Source organism: Telmatherina bonti (genome assembly GCF_933228915.1).
Source record: "Telmatherina bonti genome assembly, chromosome: 19".
In the NCBI taxonomy this organism is placed as follows: domain Eukaryota; kingdom Metazoa; phylum Chordata; class Actinopteri; order Atheriniformes; family Telmatherinidae; genus Telmatherina; species Telmatherina bonti.
The window spans coordinates 33,308,123-33,327,727 of NC_136617.1; the positions used below are offsets into that span (position 1 = coordinate 33,308,123).

The 19,605-nt window shown below is 44.8% G+C and overlaps 1 protein-coding gene across 1 annotated transcript in view; it reads right to left on the bottom strand.

Annotated features, from left to right (window-relative positions):
- Window positions 1–19,605, bottom strand: part of thsd7aa (thrombospondin, type I, domain containing 7Aa) — a gene marked incomplete at both ends in the record, with an annotated part of 109,372 nt that overhangs the window by 22,034 nt on the left and 67,733 nt on the right. Inside the window, 8 exons of the mRNA XM_079259088.1 lie at window positions 1,197–1,350; window positions 1,886–2,019; window positions 9,388–9,566; window positions 10,422–10,688; window positions 10,801–10,995; window positions 16,316–16,419; window positions 17,333–17,465; window positions 17,730–17,845. Coding sequence (XP_079115214.1) covers window positions 1,197–1,350; window positions 1,886–2,019; window positions 9,388–9,566; window positions 10,422–10,688; window positions 10,801–10,995; window positions 16,316–16,419; window positions 17,333–17,465; window positions 17,730–17,845 — 1,282 coding nt within the window. The remainder of the gene's footprint in view (window positions 1–1,196; window positions 1,351–1,885; window positions 2,020–9,387; window positions 9,567–10,421; window positions 10,689–10,800; window positions 10,996–16,315; window positions 16,420–17,332; window positions 17,466–17,729; window positions 17,846–19,605) is intronic.

Consider the following 19,605-nt stretch of genomic DNA (forward strand, 5'->3'; position numbering starts at 1 on the left):
CCATCATAACCTCACCTGACCCTCCACATGGCTTCTGTCCTATTGCTTCACCTGCTCTTCCTCCACCTGTTCCCCAGTTAGACTCACTTTTACAGATTTCATCAATATCTACTCATTTCCACTTTACAGATCCAAACTCATGTTTCTCTCCTCCCTCACAGCCTCCATTTAAGTCTCTTCTGTCCTGCTCTTAAAGCCAACGTTTTCTTGTAACTCACTGTATTTCACTTATATCACTTTTACTATAAAGTGATCTTAATAGTCCTAAACAGTAATAAAATGTATTATTATTATTATTATCATCATCATCATCATTATCATCATTATTATCTTCATCATTATTATTATTATTATTATTATTATTATTAGGGGCAAACTTACTCATATCCTGTAAACTTTTTCCATAATGCTAAAGTTTAAACCGGGTTCTGCATTGTATTAAAATATCCATTTCCACTGGGAATTGTGTGCTTTGATTCTTCTGGCTTTTATAAAAAATAGTAAAAAAAAAAAAAACTGTGATTTTAGTCTAATTTGAAAATTAATGGAATTCTGTCAAAAAGAAAAAAAGCTGAGGCCGTTTTAGGAGCTTTATGAACCTGATCGTGACATTTTCAGGCACTTTCACTGTCTGAAAGGCTGAGATTGTCTTTGGTTTTATTTAAATTCAGTAATAAACATCCGATCCTCCACACTGCGATGTGTGACTTCACAGTCTAGTCTGTCCTCAACATGATGCTGAAAGTTTCTCAAACCTCTTTATAGATAAGCTTTTCCTGTACATACAACACTGATTACACGAGAAGAGTGTCCAAACTCATGATTTATATTACACTTAAATTCTAAATCAAAACACAGGATTTTATTCATCTTTGTCCCAATGACCCGTATGTAGTAACATGACTAGACGTCACGGAAACGCTCCACTTGGTCTCCTCTCATCTTTAAATTTTTTTTTTATTTTTTTTTTTATTTTTCATAATTTTTTATTTTTACATTTAAAAAAAAAAAAAAAAAAAATTTAAGTTATGGTATTTATTTATTTGAAAAATAAAATAAAAATAAAAACAATTAAAATCTTAATGCCAAACAGTAAAAAGTAAAATACTGACGACAGCGTGAGCCTCATCCAACTTGTCCTGAAGGTTGAGACAGAAACAAAAGGTGTTTTTGAGATGAAGAAGCAACATCGTTACCCGAGGACACGGTCTCCACGCTCCCCAGTCCGATAACACGCAGTCCTCGGGGCATGGCAGGCGGCTGTTGCGCGTCCCCATTGGCATCTCCTCTGGGTCACACAGGTAGTCCTCCACCTGCTCAGAGGGTCCATCTATGGTGTTGAGCATGCACCTGTTCACAAAGAGATCCATGTATCAGTCAGAGAATGCCTCTGCAATCCCGTTTACACTGCTGAGCAACAAGATGCACCAACATATTTTACAGTGGGACTAACCCTTAACCTGAACCCTAGCCCTAACCATAACCCTGACCCTACCCGTAACCCGTAACCCGTAACCCGTAGCCCCAACCCTAGCCCTAGCCCTAACCATAACCCTAACCCTACCCGTAACCCTAGCCTTAACCCTAACCCTCAACCTAACCCTAACCCTACCCGTAACCCGTAACCCTAGCCTTAACCCTAACCCTCAACCTAACCCTAACCCTGTGGGAAAACTAAACCTGGCCCTGATAAACTACTCTGTTCAAGAAAGCTGCTCTTTCAACAAGGTGATGAACTTCTCTAAGGTTGGAGGCTGTGGTTGAAGTATCAGGTGGTTTAAATGTCAGCCGTGTTGCAGAGCAGCTGCTAGCATGCAGGATGGGATGGACGACTCGGCCGGCCTATCAGGAGCAGGAATGAAAAACAGATGTGGGCTCATCGCACCTGATTTTTCTGGTCTGAACTCCTTCACCGCAGTTGCTCTTCAGGTCCACGTTGCTGATTTTCCAAACGCTCCACGACTCCGCCATCCAGATGTACTGGCCACAGTCACTGTGGCACGGTACCACCTCATACACCTGAAACACACACACATGCACAACCAGAGCCCGACATGAAGCGCGCACTTCTGTGCCCGTTTGTGTCGTTCAACCACTCAGAAATGATTTATTGACATTTATGTGCACTGTTGTGATTTTTATTTCATATTATTTTTCTTTCTGTCCTACAAAATGCTTTCTGGAACTTGTCAGGCCAACGCTGTAAACAAGAGTTTGTTCCTAATGGTTTAGCTGGTAACAAAGGTTCAATAGTAGGGTTCTGGTGATAAATAATAATAAAGGTCAATGATAAATTCAATGATGGTCAAACGGTCCAAAGGTCAATAATAAATAGAGTCAATAATAAAGGTTGTATAGTAAAATAAATCATGTGTAAAGAAAAGACTTTTTCACTTCTGCGGTTCCAGATCAAGACATCGACTTATAAAGAGGTAAATCCAAGTTCAGATGGACATAAAATGTCAGACTGGAACACGTCGTCATCCATCTAAACTAGAGATTTCCGATCAGCATACCGATATTATCGGCTGATATCGACATAAAAATGCAAAAGTGATTTCTTGTTACTTCTTTAATGACACAACTTTTACACAACATGCACATATTGTACATCAGACTTGTCATGAGAATTTTATACATGAGTGTTTTCAGAATATTTCAATATAATCAGCGGTAACATTATGATCAGTTTGTGTTTCTGTGTAATTCAGCTGCAGCTCTACGGGAACTCTGACCATCGTGGAACCGTTCTGAGCGAACGTTTCAGGCAACGGTCACAACTTACTGTGCTGATGGTCTTTGTAAAGCTGCAGCTGAGACAGAAACCAAACTTTTGTTGGAATTTGCAGCTAAATGAAAATGTTCCAGAGTAGCAGATGAGTCTGGATCCAGGATGAGGCTATAAAGTAGCTGCACTAAGTTTCGTCAGACTGTTGGATCTGACATACTGTGGTTCTTGTCAAACGGGTGGCTGTAGCTCAGCAGGAAGAGCAGTCGTATCGGGATATGAGTGTGTACGTGAGTCGCTTTGGATAAACGCGTCTGCTAAATGACTACAGACTAGAATGATTTTGGAGCATTTCTGTTAAAAAGTAAGTCAGAACTCCTTGTCAGTCAGACGGTGGTCTCAGCCTTGCGTTGTGAACATCCTCTCACAGCTGCAGCTGGTTTAATAAAACCCTAAAGACAAAGATGTCTGACTCCGGTCAGATTTCCACAACAATCTCTTCAGCCAAGGCTCCTCTAAAGTAAAACCACAAAATATAAAAGATGTCATGTAAAGTTTTCCAGATATTTTTCTTTGTCACAAACTTGCCCCAAGAAATATTGGTTTTGGTTGATATGGGTATTCATAGTCAGTATGTTGTAAATCGGTAAAAAAAAAAAAAAAAAAAAAAAAAAGCCGATATTGAACATCCCTAATCTAAACCAGAATGTAAAAACATTAAATCTGTTGTGATCCTGTTCCTTGGTGGGCGTGCCTGGCATCCTAAACACCTGATCCTCATTCTGGCAATCAGCTGCAGCACTATTTAGGATCCGCCCGGCCTGCTGTTCATCGCCAGATTGTTGAACGTTCCGCGGTACAACTCTCGGCCTGAAAGATTCTTTCCTGTGTGTAGTCCTGATCAATAACCCGTGTGTTTTTTCCCGTCAGAGATCCTGCCTGTTTGCCCGATTGTTGTCCTGCCTGCCTGCCTGCCTGCCCGCCTCTCTATCCGCTAGGTTTTCCTCCCCGCTTGTCTGCCTGCCGACTAAGCCTGGTTTCCGCATCCACCTGGGAAAGAATCAAGAATCTGAAAGAAGCAAATAAATTATCGAAACTCCAAGCCGAGTCCGCATGTGAATTCTCCGAACCTGACGTCAACCTAACAGAACAATCTGGCCACAAATGGATTCAGCGGACGCAAACCCGGAAATCGCCTCGGACCCACTGCAACAAACCCTCTCAGGTCAGAATGCTCGCCTCGCTCAACATGAGCGGATGATGTTGACTCTGGAACAGAATTATCACACCATTCTCTCTCAGCTGGCTCAACTAACTGTGCATATCGCTATATTAACCCCTCCTGCTCCTCTCCAGCATCCGGTTCCCGACGCACCCGCACCTCAGCACGGTCCCGCAGTCACAGTAAGAGAGACACACATCCCAGATCCTAAGCCCTACGCAGGGAATTTGGGAGAATGTAGAGGATTCCTCCTTCAATGCTCCCTTGTCTTTGACCAGAAACCACTCACCTATGCTAATGATAGATCCAGGGTTTCTTATGTTATTGGGCTTCTGGAAGGTAAGGCACTGGCATGGGCGGAGGCAGCATATGAACAGCAGGGTTTCAGATACTCCTCGTATTCCTCGTTTGTCGAGGAGATGAGGAAGGTTTTTGACCACCCAGTTAGGGGAGGTGAAGCAGTCAAACGGCTACTTAATCTCCGTCAGGGAGATCGGAGTGTTGCTGACTTTTCCATTGATTTTAGGATAGCAGCTGCGGATACAGGCTGGAACAACGAAGCACTCCGGGACATCTTCGCTAACGGGTTAAGTAGTCGGATGAAAGACGAGCTGGCCACCCGAGACACACCTGGCTCTCTGGATGAGTTGATTTATCTCGCCATACGACTCGACAACCGGCTACGGGAAGGGGACAGAGAACGGCGGTCTAGCCAATATCCTGAGGTTCCCTCTGCAGCAACTACTTTCCCTCTGCCTCCCACAAACAGATCTACGGAGGAACCCATGCAGCTGGGCATGGCTCACCTTTCCTCAGAGGAACGGCAGAGGAGAAGAGAATCTGGTGATTGCTATTACTGTGGGAGATCAGGACACAGGATATCTCTCTGCCCTAACCGGGTAAAAGACCAGGGTCGTCAGTAGCAGCGGGAGTACTGGCGACCACATCCCCCAAGGAGGTCCCGCACACAAGGACACTTATCCCGGTAACCCTGTTCACAGACCAGACCCCCCATTCTGTTGAGGCTTTAATTGATTCCGGAGCTGAGGCCAATTTCGTGGATAGGACCTTGGCCACCACCCTGGGAATAGGTGCAGAGACTCTTTCTTCTCCCATGTCTGTACAAGCTCTAGATGGGAGCCACCTCTACTCCATAACCCAACAGTCCATCCCCGTTAGATTGATAGTCTCTGGCAACCACCAAGAATACATCCCCTTCTTCATAATTGACTCACCTAAATCTCCGCTAGTGTTGGGTCACCCCTGGCTGTCACAACATAACCCGCACCTGGATTGGCAGACCGGGAGAATAATTAATTGGAGCACTTTCTGTCATGCCACTTGTCTTCAGTCGGCTGTTCCCTCCACTTCATCCGTTTCTGGTCTACTCCCCGTTACCCCGGATCTATCCGCAGTCCCTACGGCTTATCACGACCTAACGGAGGTTTTCAGCAAGGATAAAGCCCTAGCGCTGCCACCCCATCGGCCTTATGATTGCTCCATTGAATTACTCCCAGGTGCTCCGTTACCAACCTGCCGACTTTACAATATTTCTCGACCTGAGATGGAGGCCTTGGAGGGATACATCTCAGATTCCCTGGCAGCTGGATTGATCAGGACCTCATCATCACCCGTCGGAGCAGGATTCTTCTTTGTCTCTAAGAAGGATGGCTCCCTTAGGCCCTGCATTGATTACCGGGGCTTAAATGCAATCACCGTGAAGAACAAGTACCCTCTACCACTACTGGAGTCAGTTTTCAATTCCCTTCATGGTTCCACGATCTACACTAAGCTCGACCTCCGTAATGCTTACCACTTGGTCAGAATGAGAGAAGGAGATGAATGGAAGACCGCATTTCGAACTCCCCTGGGCCATTTTGAATACCTGGTAATGCCGTTCGGTCTTTGCAATGCTCCTGCTGTGTTTCAGGCCCTGGTAAACGATGTATTACGTGACTTCCTTAACCGCTTCGTCTTCGTCTATCTAGACGACATCCTCATCTTCTCCCGGACCCAGTCGGAGCACGTGCAACATGTCCGACTTGTCTTACAGAGACTTTTGGAAAACCGCTTGTTCGTCAAGGCTGAGAAGTGCGAGTTCCATGCTAATACAGTAACCTTCCTTGGATACATTTTTGAGACCGGGCAGGTCCGTGCAGACCCGGAGAAGATCAAGGCGGTTGTAAATTGGCCCACTCCCACCTCTGTAAAGGACCTGCAACGCTTCCTGGGATTTGCCAATTTCTACCATCGCTTCATCCGTAACTATAGTCAGATTGCAGCCCCTCTTACTCGCCTTACCTCACCTTCGGGTCCCTTTACCTGGTCTGGACCTGCAGATCAGGCCTTCCTTAGACTGAAGGAACTTTTCACCACAGCACCAGTTCTCCTCCACCCTGATCTCAGTAGTCAATTTGTGGTTGAGGTCGATGCCTCGGACAAGGGGGTTGGAGCCGTGCTGTCTCAACGATCTACCAGGACTCAGAAACTCCATCCCTGCGCTTATTTTTCTCGACGTCTCACCCCGGCCGAACAGAATTACCACGTCGGTGATCGTGAGCTACTAGCCATTAAATTGGCGCTCGAACAGTGGCGTCACTGGCTGGAAGGTTCTAGGCTGCCATTCCTCATTTGGACAGATCATAAAAACTTGGAGTATCTGCAGTCCGCGAAACAGTTGAATCCCCGTCAAGCCCGTTGGTCCCTTTTCTTTAACCGTTTCAATTTCACTCTGTCGTACCGACCCAGTTCCAAGAACCAGAAGCCAGACTCCCTTTCCCGCCAGTTCACATCAGGTTCCACTCCCTCCACGGACACAATCCTGCCTGCCACCTGCATTGCTGCTGCAGTTACCTGGGACGTGGAGGATAAGGTCCTCGCGGCCCAGCGACGGCAACCTGACCCAGGCACAGGTCCGCCTAACCGTTTGTTTGTTCCAGATACCGCCCGTTCCTTGGTCCTCCAGTGGGGTCATTCTTCTCGCCTGGCCTGCCACCCTGGATCCACGCGCTCCCTATCCCTCATCAAGCGTAGGTTTTGGTGGCCCACGATGGATAAGGATACTCGGGAGTTTGTAGCTGCCTGCACTACCTGTGCCCGGAGTAAGGCCTCACATAGACCACCGGCGGGTCTCCTACGACCCTTACCTGTTCCCAGCCGGCCCTGGTCCCACATTGCCCTGGACTTCGTCACCGGCTTGCCCGTCTCCAGAGGTAAAGACACTATCCTAACCATTGTTGACCGTTTTTCCAAGGCCGTGCATTTTGTTGCTCTCCCCAAGCTCCCCTCGGCCAAGGAAACGGCTGATCTAATGGTTCACCACGTGTTTCGGCTCCACGGGCTACCCGCGGACATCGTGTCTGACAGAGGGCCCCAATTCACGTCTCAGGTATGGCGGGCTTTCTGTCAGTCTATTGGTGCCACTCTGAGTCTGTCGTCTGGTTTTCACCCTCAAACCAATGGTCAAGCTGAAAGGACCAACCAGGACTTGGAGACTGCCCTCCGGTGTGTGTCAGAGGCTAACCCGTCCTCTTGGAGCGAACATCTGGACTGGGTGGAGTATGCTCACAATTCTCTCACCTCCTCAGCCTCTGGATTGTCCCCTTTTGAGTGCTCCCTAGGGTACCAGCCACCACTGTTCCCCGCCCAGGAGGGTGAGGTTTCGGTGCCGTCCGTCCAGCTTCACATCCGCCGCTGCCGACGGGTCTGGCAGAAGGCTCGGGCTGCGCTTCTCCGAACTGGGGAACGGAATCAGCGCCAGGCGGATCGTCACCGGACCCCTGCGCCCGATTATTCCCCCGGTCAGAAGGTTTGGCTTTCATCCAGGAACATTCCCTTACGAACCGATGCCCAGAAACTAGCCCCTCGTTACTTGGGCCCCTTTGAAGTTCAACGGGTCATCAACCCTACGGTGGTCCAACTCAAACTCCCCAGTTCCATGCGGGTTCATCCCTCATTCCACGTCTCCCAACTTAAGCCTGTTTCGTCCTGTCCTCTGGTCCCTCCTTCCAGGCCCCCTCCTCCCGCCCGGCTTGTGGCTGGTCGCCCGGCTTACACGGTCCGCCGTCTCCTTGATGTGCGCCGTCGTGGTCGGGGTTTTCAATACCTGGTGGACTGGGAGGGGTATGGTCCTGAGGAGCGTGCCTGGGTCCCCCGCTCTTTCATTTTGGATGCCTCCCTGCTTCGTGACTTTCGCCGGGCTCATCCTGACCGTTTTCGGTCGCCTGGTGGCTCCCGTTGAGGGGGGGGTACTGTTGTGATCCTGTTCCTTGGTGGGCGTGCCTGGCATCCTAAACACCTGATCCTCATTCTGGCAATCAGCTGCAGCACTATTTAGGATCCGCCCGGCCTGCTGTTCATCGCCAGATTGTTGAACGTTCCGCGGTACAACTCTCGGCCTGAAAGATTCTTTCCTGTGTGTAGTCCTGATCAATAACCCATGTGTTTTTTCCCGTCAGAGATCCTGCCTGTTTGCCCGATTGTTGTCCTGCCTGCCTGCCTGCCCGCCTGCCTGCCCGCCTCTCTATCCGCTAGGTTTTCCTCCCCGCTTGTCTGCCTGCCGACTAAGCCTGGTTTCCGCATCCACCTGGGAAAGAATCAAGAATCTGAAAGAAGCAAATAAATTATTATCGAAACTCCAAGCCGAGTCCGCATGTGAATTCTCCGAACCTGACGTCAACCTAACAAAATCATTACAGATTTTTTGTTTTCTCCTCAGTATCTCTGTTGATGTGATGGAATTTTCTAAAGTCTGATTCTTATTTCATGGAACAAAATGAAGATTCTTTCATTTTTATATAAACACAGTGAATGAACATGCTGTGAATGCAGAGATAGTTTAAAAACAGTGCAGTCAGTAAAAATGGCATTTAAATAGTTATAAAAAATAAAGTATTGTTGCTGTTAAAAAAAAAAAAGACATAAAACAACGGTAACAAATAAGAAAATGCTGCAAACACCTGGGGACAGGGGCGATTCCAGGATCAGAGGTTCAGGGGTGCTGAACATCCAGAGAGCACCCCCCCAAAATGGGCTAAAAACACCTATGCCTGGGGGAGGAGCTGTGATCTATTTCCCTTTTAGTAACGCAGGAAGAGCCTTACTGAAACGTTGTTCATATTAATATCAGTCATATCAGTCAGTTAGTCTGTTTATCTAAAAGATATTGAAAAAAAACCTGAAAACATTGTTTTACTGAGTAGATTGGGAGAAAAAACATTGGTCTTGCTTTTCCAAAGTTCTCTGAAGAGAAAAAGTCGGTGTGAAAATAGTTTCTGTGAAACACAGAAGAAGAAGAAGAAGCTGATTTACCTGAGCCTGTGAATGGAGTCGGGTTCCAACGGAGAAAAGAAACAGAGACAAAAACATAGTTGAGAACTTTTTCTACTGAAAAACACCAACATGAGAACTCTGCTCAGACTGGACTCCAGCAGCTCACCTGGTTGACGTGGTCCAGTTTGGGACAAGGTCTCCCCCCGTTGTACGGCTTCTCTCTGAGCCACTTGGAGCGAACTTTGACCCCACTTCCACATGACTTGCTGCACCGCGACCAGTTGGACCACTCGCTCAGTTTGCAGTCAGATGGACACGGGATGATGCAAGCCTCCTCTATATAACCTGGTGTTTACCATAGAAGAAGAAATGTGTCAATGTCTCTGTATGTATTGGTAAAACTCCAATCCATGTCTGCTTAATGAAAAACACACGTAGGAGCGTAACTCGGGTAACTCCCGTCAACACCCAGACATTATTTCTGCCCGGACAGACTCAGCTGTCAGATTCTGAGGCTGAAATGATGTAAAATGAATGTATGAATAGATAAAGCAGCATAAAGAGCAACCAGAAGAAGAAAACAGTAGTTTGTAGAGATAACACACAGATCAGCAGTGACCAAGCCTTTTCTCATCTTCACAGCATTCTCTCACGTCTGAAACACACACACAGACAACACACACTCTTTACATGTGTACACATTTTGCTCCAGATATTTTTTCCTTATTTATGCCGCTATTTAGCTTCTATCTGAACAAAACCAACTTTTGGGGTCCACCATCATCAGAAATGTCTCTAAGCGCTCTGATTGGTGGAAAGTACCCTCATCATAAATTCTGGGTCAGAATCGAGGTCTCCTCACCGTAGTGATAGCTTTTATGATAAAAACGTGTTATTATGGATCACTCATGGTTCACCATGCGGATTCTTTCATTAAACAGGATACTTTGCATCTGGATTATAAACCTCCAGGATAGAAATGCCTGGAAAACGTCCATTGATCGCCTAACGGGTAACAGATCCATAGTTACACACTACCGCTGCTGGGAAACTACAGACGATGTAAGCGATAGCGCTCGGTGGCGCCAGAAACATACTGGAGTTATTCAGGTTTATGTAAAACTGGACCAGATTAGAAAACAAACCCCATAAAACATAAAAAAGTGAATAATTATCTGTTTAAAAAGAGAAAACTGTCACCATGACTGTTGCAGCGAGACGTTTCCACGATGCGGCTGTCCTGGTCGTAGCACGCCATGGCCTGGTAGCGGTATCCTTGGCCACACTCCTTGATGTCACCCTGGACTTTCATACCGAGCTGACCCTCCATATGGCTTCCTTCGGGCAGGACGCAGTCGGACCAGTTTCCCACAGGCTGGGCGTTGTACTTATTACAGGGGCAGTACTGGGTCTCACTCAGGGGGTAAATTTGGTTGTTTTTACACTTTTCCTGCTTTTTACTTTTCCCTGAACACAAGAAAAAAAGTAGCAGGTTTGCTTCAACTTTGTCAGCAGAAACAAACGTAAAGTCTCAGTTTCCTGGTCAAAAGGTCGCTGTAGTCTTGAGTCTGTCGCTCACCTACGAGGATCCTCTTGCGGGTCCGGACCCCCACACAGTCGGCGGTGCAGGAGGTGAACTTGGACCAGCTGCTGAGCTGGCAGTCGTCCTGACAGGGCAGCTGGCATGGCTGGGTGAGAGGTGGCATGGCGCTGGAAGACTTCAGACACGCCTCAACATCAGTCTGCCCTCCGTCCACCTTCCGGCATGAAACAGCTGCAGATGGGGGAGTAAAGGATGTTTTTGTTTATTTAAGCTCCCAGTTGATGCTGTTGGATCTGATGCTGCAGAAACAAATCAACGATTCACTTTGTAGAAACTTTGCTGCTTTAAGAGATGTTTGGAGTTTTTTCACGACTTTTTATTTTCAGCATTATTTATTGTTATTCATTTAAATTTAATTTAATTATTTTTCTTTATTCATTATTTTTTATTTTAATATTTATCATTCATTCTTATTTATTTATATTATTCTTTTCCTACAGTCTTTTTGTTTGTTTTTTTTTTACTTTTTTATGTCTTGTACTTATTTTTTGTCATCCGTATTTCTTTTTCACACTAATTTCTTTTTGATATTCTTCATTATTTTTTTACTTTATTTATTTTACACAGGAGAAACCAAAGTGGTGACATTGTAGGAGACTACAACATCTTATTTCTTCCACATCCACTGTGAACCACGCACATCTAAAATTAGAAAGAAAGGATGTAAAAATAAGAAGTGGAATCCGTCCATGTTCCAGCAGCGAGTTCCTCGCAGCTGAAGGATAAGTCATCCTGCAGATGGAAGACGCCTTTGGCCTTCTTTACATTTCACTGAGAAACAGAGCGAGCGAACAGACAACTTTCTCTGAACTTCCTGGTTTGGTGTAGGATTACAGGTAATGATGCGTAATGACAAGAGCTTGACACAGTGGAGGATCAGGATGCTCATCTCTGGCATCACATTACAGACTTCAGTAGGAGTCTGAGGGGCTTTCTGAAACCGTTGCACTTCATTCCCAGCACACTTCCACTCCATCTGCTCGTTCATGTGGAAGGTCTGCAACATTAAGCACCATAATGCAATTTAAGTTGAGAGGAAGTGTCCCATAAAACACGGAGAGAACATGAGGGCTGGCTCATCGAGGCAGCATCACACCATCTGTGGTTCAGCAGGGAGGACACGGACGTCATAGACGTTAGATATGTTTATCTTACAAACTCCCTCATTTCATTTGGATAATTATTGTTTCATGAACATAAGTTTTTAGGCAACGGAGTGGTGCTGCCCTGATAGCACTCGGTAGTTCCACCATTAACCACAGCTGAGAACCATCTGGTGTGTAGGGATGGAAGTCCCGTGGCATTCCTGAGACAATGGCCGTGTTTACACACCGGCAATCGCTCTGTAGGCCAGTGTTAGTGACTGGGATTCAGGCAGCCGTGGTTACCCAGTCAGTAATGAAGCGCCATGCCCTTTCTGGTTGATCAAACACCAGATAACCCACAGCGTTTTGGTCCTCTTTGAGGGGTTTCACTCTGCGTGCAGGGAGACCTGCTGGAGGAGTGTTGCAGCTGATGAGGGAGAAGATAACCGCGGCTTGTGCCACTAACAGGGTGGCACACTCAGTCAGACAGCCTGATAGTACAGCGCACGGCAGCATTGCAGGCGTTAGCTGGTTTTCCTTTAAAATAACCAAGTTTCTGACAACTTTTGTTGGAGAGATATTAAAATGGTCTTTTTTTTTCAATGATCGTGTGTTGGATGGTTTGCTGTGGACATGAGAACTCTGAAAGGTCTAGTTAAAGGCGATGCTCTTCCATCTGTGTCTGGGGAAGCTGGGATTTGTACGAGAAGTGGTAAGATGATATGAACAGTCAGGCATCATCTGCAAACGGGTATTTGTTGGGTATGATAGGCATTTGGTGGGTATGACAGGTATTTGTTGGGTATGACAGGTATTTGGTGGGTATGAAAGGTATTTGGTGGGTATGAAAGGTATTTGGTGGGTATGACAGGTATTTGGTGGGTATGAAAGGTATTTGGTGGGTATTAAAGGTATTTGGTGGGTATGACAGGCATTTAGTGGGTATGACAGGTATTTGGTGGGTATGACAGGTATTTGTTGGGTATGACAGGTATTTGTTGGGTATGACAGGCATTTGGTGGGTATGACAGGTATTTGGTGGGTATGACAGGTATTTGGTGGGTATGACAGGTATTTGTTGGGTATGACAGGTATTTGTTGGGTATGACAGGCATTTGGTGGGTATGACAGGTATTTGGTGGGTATGACAGGTATTTGGTGGGTATGACAGGCATTTGTTGGGTATGACAGGTATTTGGTGGGTATGAAAGGCATTTGGTGGGTATGACAGGTATTTGTTGGGTATGACAGGTATTTGGTGGGTATGAAAGGCATTTGGTGGGTATGACAGGTATTTGGTGGGTATGACAGGCATTTGTTGGGTATGACAGGCATTTGGTGGGTATGACAGGTATTTGGTGGGTATGACAGGTATTTGGTGGCTATGACAGGTATTTGGTGGGTATGACAGGTATTTGGTGGGTATGACAGGTATTTGGTGGGTATGAAAGGCATTTGGTGGGTATGAAAGGCATTTGGTGGGTATGACAGGCATTTGGTGGGTATGACAGGTATTTGGTGGGTATGACAGGTATTTGGTGGCTATGAAAGGTATTTGGTGGGTATGACAGGTATTTGGTGGGTATGACAGGTATTTGTTGGGTATGACAGGTATTTGTTGGGTATGACAGGCATTTGGTGGGTATGACAGGTATTTGGTGGGTATGACAGGTATTTGGTGGGTATGACAGGCATTTGTTGGGTATGACAGGTATTTGGTGGGTATGAAAGGCATTTGGTGGGTATGACAGGTATTTGGTGGGTATGACAGGCATTTGTTGGGTATGACAGGCATTTGGTGGGTATGACAGGTATTTGGTGGCTATGACAGGTATTTGGTGGGTATGACAGGTATTTGGTGGGTATGACAGGTATTTGGTGGGTATGAAAGGCATTTGGTGGGTATGAAAGGCATTTGGTGGGTATGACAGGCATTTGGTGGGTATGACAGGTATTTGGTGGGTATGACAGGTATTTGGTGGCTATGAAAGGTATTTGGTGGGTATGACAGGCATTTGGTGGGTATGACAGGTATTTGGTGGGTATGACAGGTATTTGGTGGGTATGACAGGTATTTGTTGGGTATGACAGGTATTTGGTGGGTATGACAGGTATTTGGTGGGTATGACAGGTATTTGGTGGGTATGACAGGTATTTGGTGGGTATGAAAGGTATTTGGTGGATATGACAGGTATTTGGTACTGGTGAACAATGGCTGCGACAGTTTTGGTTGAGTAGAGTTGGAGGATCACCTCTGGAGATAAAATCAATCAAGCAAACATTGTGGAAAGATGGCGGACAGGGTTCCTGGTTGTACTGGGATGAAATGGGAGGCACTCTAATGCTGAACGTGACAGAAGACTGACATGGTCCTCTGGAACCTGAACTTTGGTTTTGGTTAGATGCGGCTCAGTTTGAGTCCTTCACCAGCTTGTGGATCAGGAAGATGAAGACCTGTTGAAGATCAGCTTTCGGTTAAAAGACGAGGTCAGAGGAACTCTTCTTGTCTAGATGCATGTTATTGTCACCTAGGATACCAGACCAGAGTCCATATCAGTCGAGACCAGAGCCAGACCAGAGATCAGATCAGAGTCAAAACCAGAGTCCAGACCAGAGATTAGACCAGAGTCCACATCAGAGTACAGACCATAGACCAGACCCGAGACCAGACCAAAGATCAGACCAGAGACAAGACCAGAAACCAGACCAGAGTCCAGACCAGATTCCACATCAGAGTCCAGACCAGAATCCAGACCAGAGTCCAGATGGAGAAGCAGCAGCTTCCAGTAGACTTTCACATCCAGGGTAAAACTTTTCTTTTTTTGTAAAATCTGCACAGTAACTTTTAATTCATCCGGCTCTTTATTTTTATTTTATTAATTATTTTAACATAATTTATGATTTTATTGTGATTTTGCTATTTGTGTTTACACCTTCTGTAATGGTTTTTAATGAGTCATGTAAAGCACTTTGAGTAGTCTTGTGCATGGAAAAATGCCCAGGATGAATAAAGACAAATATATGTTGGAACTGAGGACAACACATTGTCCAGCTCATCCAGAAAGCTTCCCAGTTGTCTTAATGGGTGACTAACACCCAGAGTGATTTTAACTGGTGCAGTAAACCAATTGGATTGTGATCTAACAGGTAAATATAGAGGGAGGCAGGTATAAAGCTCCAGTTATTGGAACTAGAAAGCCGGCTCAACCTCCTCGTCTGGTCATACAGGGCACAGACGGGGTCACGCAGTTTCCAGCCGCTCCGTGAGAGCCAGAAGAGAAGATTGATTAGCACAGGCAGCGATGACTCAGCTTAGTTAACAGAGGCTGGCAGATCCATAACCTGCCATTGGAACTAGCTTAGAGGCCATATAGATGGCCGTCTCAGGTGCCAGCTGCTGGAGTTGGCGCTGCTACGAGCTGTCAACAAAATAAAAGAAACAATTTACAGCCCAGAATAGCTCCTGGCTGTCGTCCACGAACGTTTGTGATTAGTGTGCCAAAAAGGTGGGGTGTGTTGTAGTGCCTGCCAGCGATGCAGAAATCAGGGGGTAAGCTCTGCTGTAATGATTGGAGATTAACAGGATTTTCTTGTGTCCTGGCATGTTGTTGTCTGCACGCTGCGGACGACGGGAACAGAGTGGATGCAAACGGCTTAAAAGGGTAGTGAAGGAAAATAGGACTGTTTGAGCTCAGGCAGTGACACACTTCTTCTCTTTTAGGTAGTTTTGCTTGGAAAACGTGTACAGGCAGACTAACTGACCTTTGACGGATTAGACCTTGACATGAGGAAGGCTGAGCACGAGGCCAACACCTACACTGACACTTCTGCAAATAATTCTGCATTTGCAACATTTGCATGTGTAAAACACAGCATGTGCCACAATTACATGTAGTCAGTAAGGTAGGAAGGAGCTCCGGTCATCATGCAGATTACCAGCAGAGAACAAAAGTTTGTAAGGTATAAAACTGGTCACATGATCCCCTTCATCCTGAATACATTCTGCAATGGCACGCAATCAACTGGAATTAACTTCAAGTGGTTCCAAGTACGAGCTGCACGGTGGCGTAGTGGTTAGCACTGTGGCCTCACAGTGAGAAGGTCGCTGGTTCGACAGTGGCTGTGTGGAGATTTAATGTTCTCCCCGTGTATGTGTGGGTTCTCTCCGGGTATTCTGGCTTCCTCCCACTGTCCAAAGACTTGTTAGGTTAATTGGTGACCCTAACTGGCCCATAGGAGTGAGTGTGAGTGATTGTTTGCCATGCAATGGACTGGCGACCTATCCAGGGTGTACCCTGCCTTTCGCCCAAAGACTGCTGGGATAGGCTCCAGTTTATCCCAGACCCTAGACTAAGCAGATGAGGGTAATGACTGAATGAAGAGGTGGCATTTATGATTGTCCTCACCTCGAAACTGCAAACCCGGCCCACAGGTCTCCTGGGCTCCAGGACTGTCCTGCCGAACAGACCATGGGACCAGCTGGCATCTCCTCCACTTGTGGGTTTTCCACCTAATAAACAGAGCAGACAGGAATAAGAAGGATATATAACTACAGGAATCTATGACTGTTTCAACTGATTACTTAGGAGATGTTTTCCAGAAGCATTTTTGTAAGATTGCTGCTTAAAATCCTTTGATTGCAGCCAATGATTTAAATACTCTGACGCTAACATGAAAATATTTGGTCACCTGTGGAACGGACAGGTATGAAAAAAACTATCCAATCAGTTTAACTTGCCAGTTATTGTTGATTGGATGTGATATGTCTGTCTTATAAACGCAACTTTATTTTTTAAATTAAACAAATATAAGGAATATAAAATATATATATATATATATAAAATAAAAACAATATATATTAATAAAAAGTCTTTTTTTATGTCAAGTACAGAAAATTCTAAAAATTATATGATCAATTTTCAAATAAATTAAGAAATAAATTATATAATTAGAAGTAATTTTTTATTGGATTTTATAAATAAAAATGAAGAAAATCTGTTACATTGTAAAGTAAAAGAATATACAACTTTTCTTTTATGAAGTTATAGATATTTATATATAAAAATAAAAATATGAATATAGAATATATTCACTAATTCACTATAAACTAAGGTCAAATATTGCTGAAACTTTTTTTCATAATAATGTAAGTTGTTTATTTGTAAATATTTTTGTAACGTCAACATCTTTCACTTCTTTGTTTTAAAACACAAGAGAAAAAAAACAGATTTTATTTATTTATTTATTTATTTATGTCTTATTTTATTCTATTTTTCAGGATAATATGCAGTAATTTTACTGGTCCAGCCCACTGGAATTACTGTAGTGAATTTGGCTCCTGAACTAAAAGGACTCCTCTGATCTAAAAGCACAGGGAGAACCATTGAAGGGGTGTGAGTCTAAACGGGCGTGTGATCAGCTACCTGTATCCATTACAGACAGAATGAGCTTCACAGTCTCTCTCCTGAGTCAGAACTTCAGGACAATCCTGTCCGCCGTTGGCTGGTAATTGGATAACAATCCGTTTCCTGAATTGCTTCTTCTTGGTTTTGCCTCCTATAGAAAGTCGAGAGAACACACTGATATTAGCCAATGGTAATTAAAGCATCTTACTTTAAGCCTTTCACAAGATTACAAAAATATATCCGGATTACCCTCCTTATTTAAGACTGTCTGGACTTAAGTCAGTTAGCTTCACTAAGGTTCTGAATTTGATCAAAGTCTGAAGGAGAAAATAAACAATTAAATCAAACATAACTGTAGAAAAGTAACAGGTGAATCTGACGGGGCAGCTTGCAGAGCACCTGCAGGTGATCTTACCTGTCTGGCAAGCCGACGGACAGGGACTCCAGTCACTGTACGGCGTGACAACACAGTCTCTCTTACAGGGAAGCATGCAGGGTCTGACGGTGTCAGGGCGAAGACTTTCAGGACATCTGAAAACACATCGCTGAAGTCAGACACACGCTTACTAAATACCCTAAAAACTGCAGCTGGGGGAGGGGTGCAGAATGAAAATGTATGTTTAAACCATAAAAACTAATAGTTAGGCTGCAGAAAAAATCCATGACGGGCTGGATGTGTCCGAGGTTTTGTCCCTCCTCAAGCTGCTGGTGGCAGCGGGGAGGGGGCTTTATCTGTCGTACTGAATCACTGAGAAGAGGCATAAAAATCATGATTGCATCGTTACTGGAAGAACTGGTTCTGTGTTAACAGACTGGTGTTTCACCAGCACATCCCACAGAGACACACCTGCAGGACAGCATCATCAAATATAAAAGAAATGAAGTAACTAAAAGGTTTCATGACTGTCTGCTCAGGTGGAGAGGCTACAGGAACCTCCACGTTCTAATGCACCGTTACCAGTCTATCATCTCCTCCACTCAGCCAGTTTGTAAACATGATGGAACAACGCCTATCGACCAGGCATGGAGAGGAAACTGCATCGTTCCTCTGAATAAAGGCTTTCAGTCGCTGTTTGTTTCAGCTGCAGGAGAACATCAGAGATCTGGACTCATGCAGTCTGTTAAAGGAATTAAAAAGCGGCTCATTAACCGGCAGACATGCATTAACATTGTTAGTGTGTGTTCTCTGCGCTCAGCTCCGCAACATCTTCCCATGGATTAATAAAGCTGGATATGTGAAGATTTGATGGATATTTTTGCCCTGTTACTTCTCCCTGGTGTTTAAAACTTAGCTAACAGGATATCTAAGCTGTTTTTATTTTTATTTATGTTTAATTTAAATGTCTACTGACTTCCTTGTTTTCACTTACTTGGGTTTTGTTGTTATTTATACCTGTTTTACTGAGTTTTACTGTTGTCCTTATAATATTTTCTTTTTAAGCAAAGATAGTTTCTATTAATATGAATGGTATGCATACTTTTAACTTGATTTTAATTTTGTTCAGCACTTTGATCAATGGAGGATGTGTTAAATGTGCTATATAAATAATATTTAAATTGAATTGAACTCTGGTTTATAGTGGATCAGTACTGGACAAGCATTGACAGTACAACATGTCTGGTATCAGCATAAAAACATTTCTCCATGTGAAAGCTCTACAGGCTAATTTAGTAAACACGCTTCAGGTGGTCGTGTTTGCTAAATTAAGCAAAAAAAAAAAGACATGGATGTTTAAAGAAACATATTTTACAGCCTTAACAGTTTAAAAAGTCTGATATAAGTAATCTATATATTTGATGTTTTTAACATTATCTTGTTTTTGTTGTCAGTCCCTCCATCCTGCTGCCAGTAAAACCAGTCGTCTGAGTTCATACATGTGGAAATGTGTCCCCTGGCTGAGCTGATTTAGCTGTCTGTGCAGGAATAACAGGCCTGGTTGGTCTCCATACCCAGCAGGTGGGGGGGGTCTGCCGGCATAATCCAGCTCTGCTGCCAGAATAATGCTGCTCTTAGGTTGAATAAATACACAGATAATTCATGGATCCAGGAAAAGCCTCCAGGGAGGCACAGAGACCCAGATGCTGAAAGCAGTTGGTCAGCAGCCTGTTACTGAACACCTCCACCTGACGCCCGCAGTGGCAGCGCGTTGGCTAGATGGGGGGGGGGCGAATCACGGACCACGTTACAGACATAACACAACACACACCACTAAGGACGCACAACAGATTCAGCACATCACACACACAGTTTCCTTTGTACCCTGAAACAAGAGGAACCAAGGAGACGGATC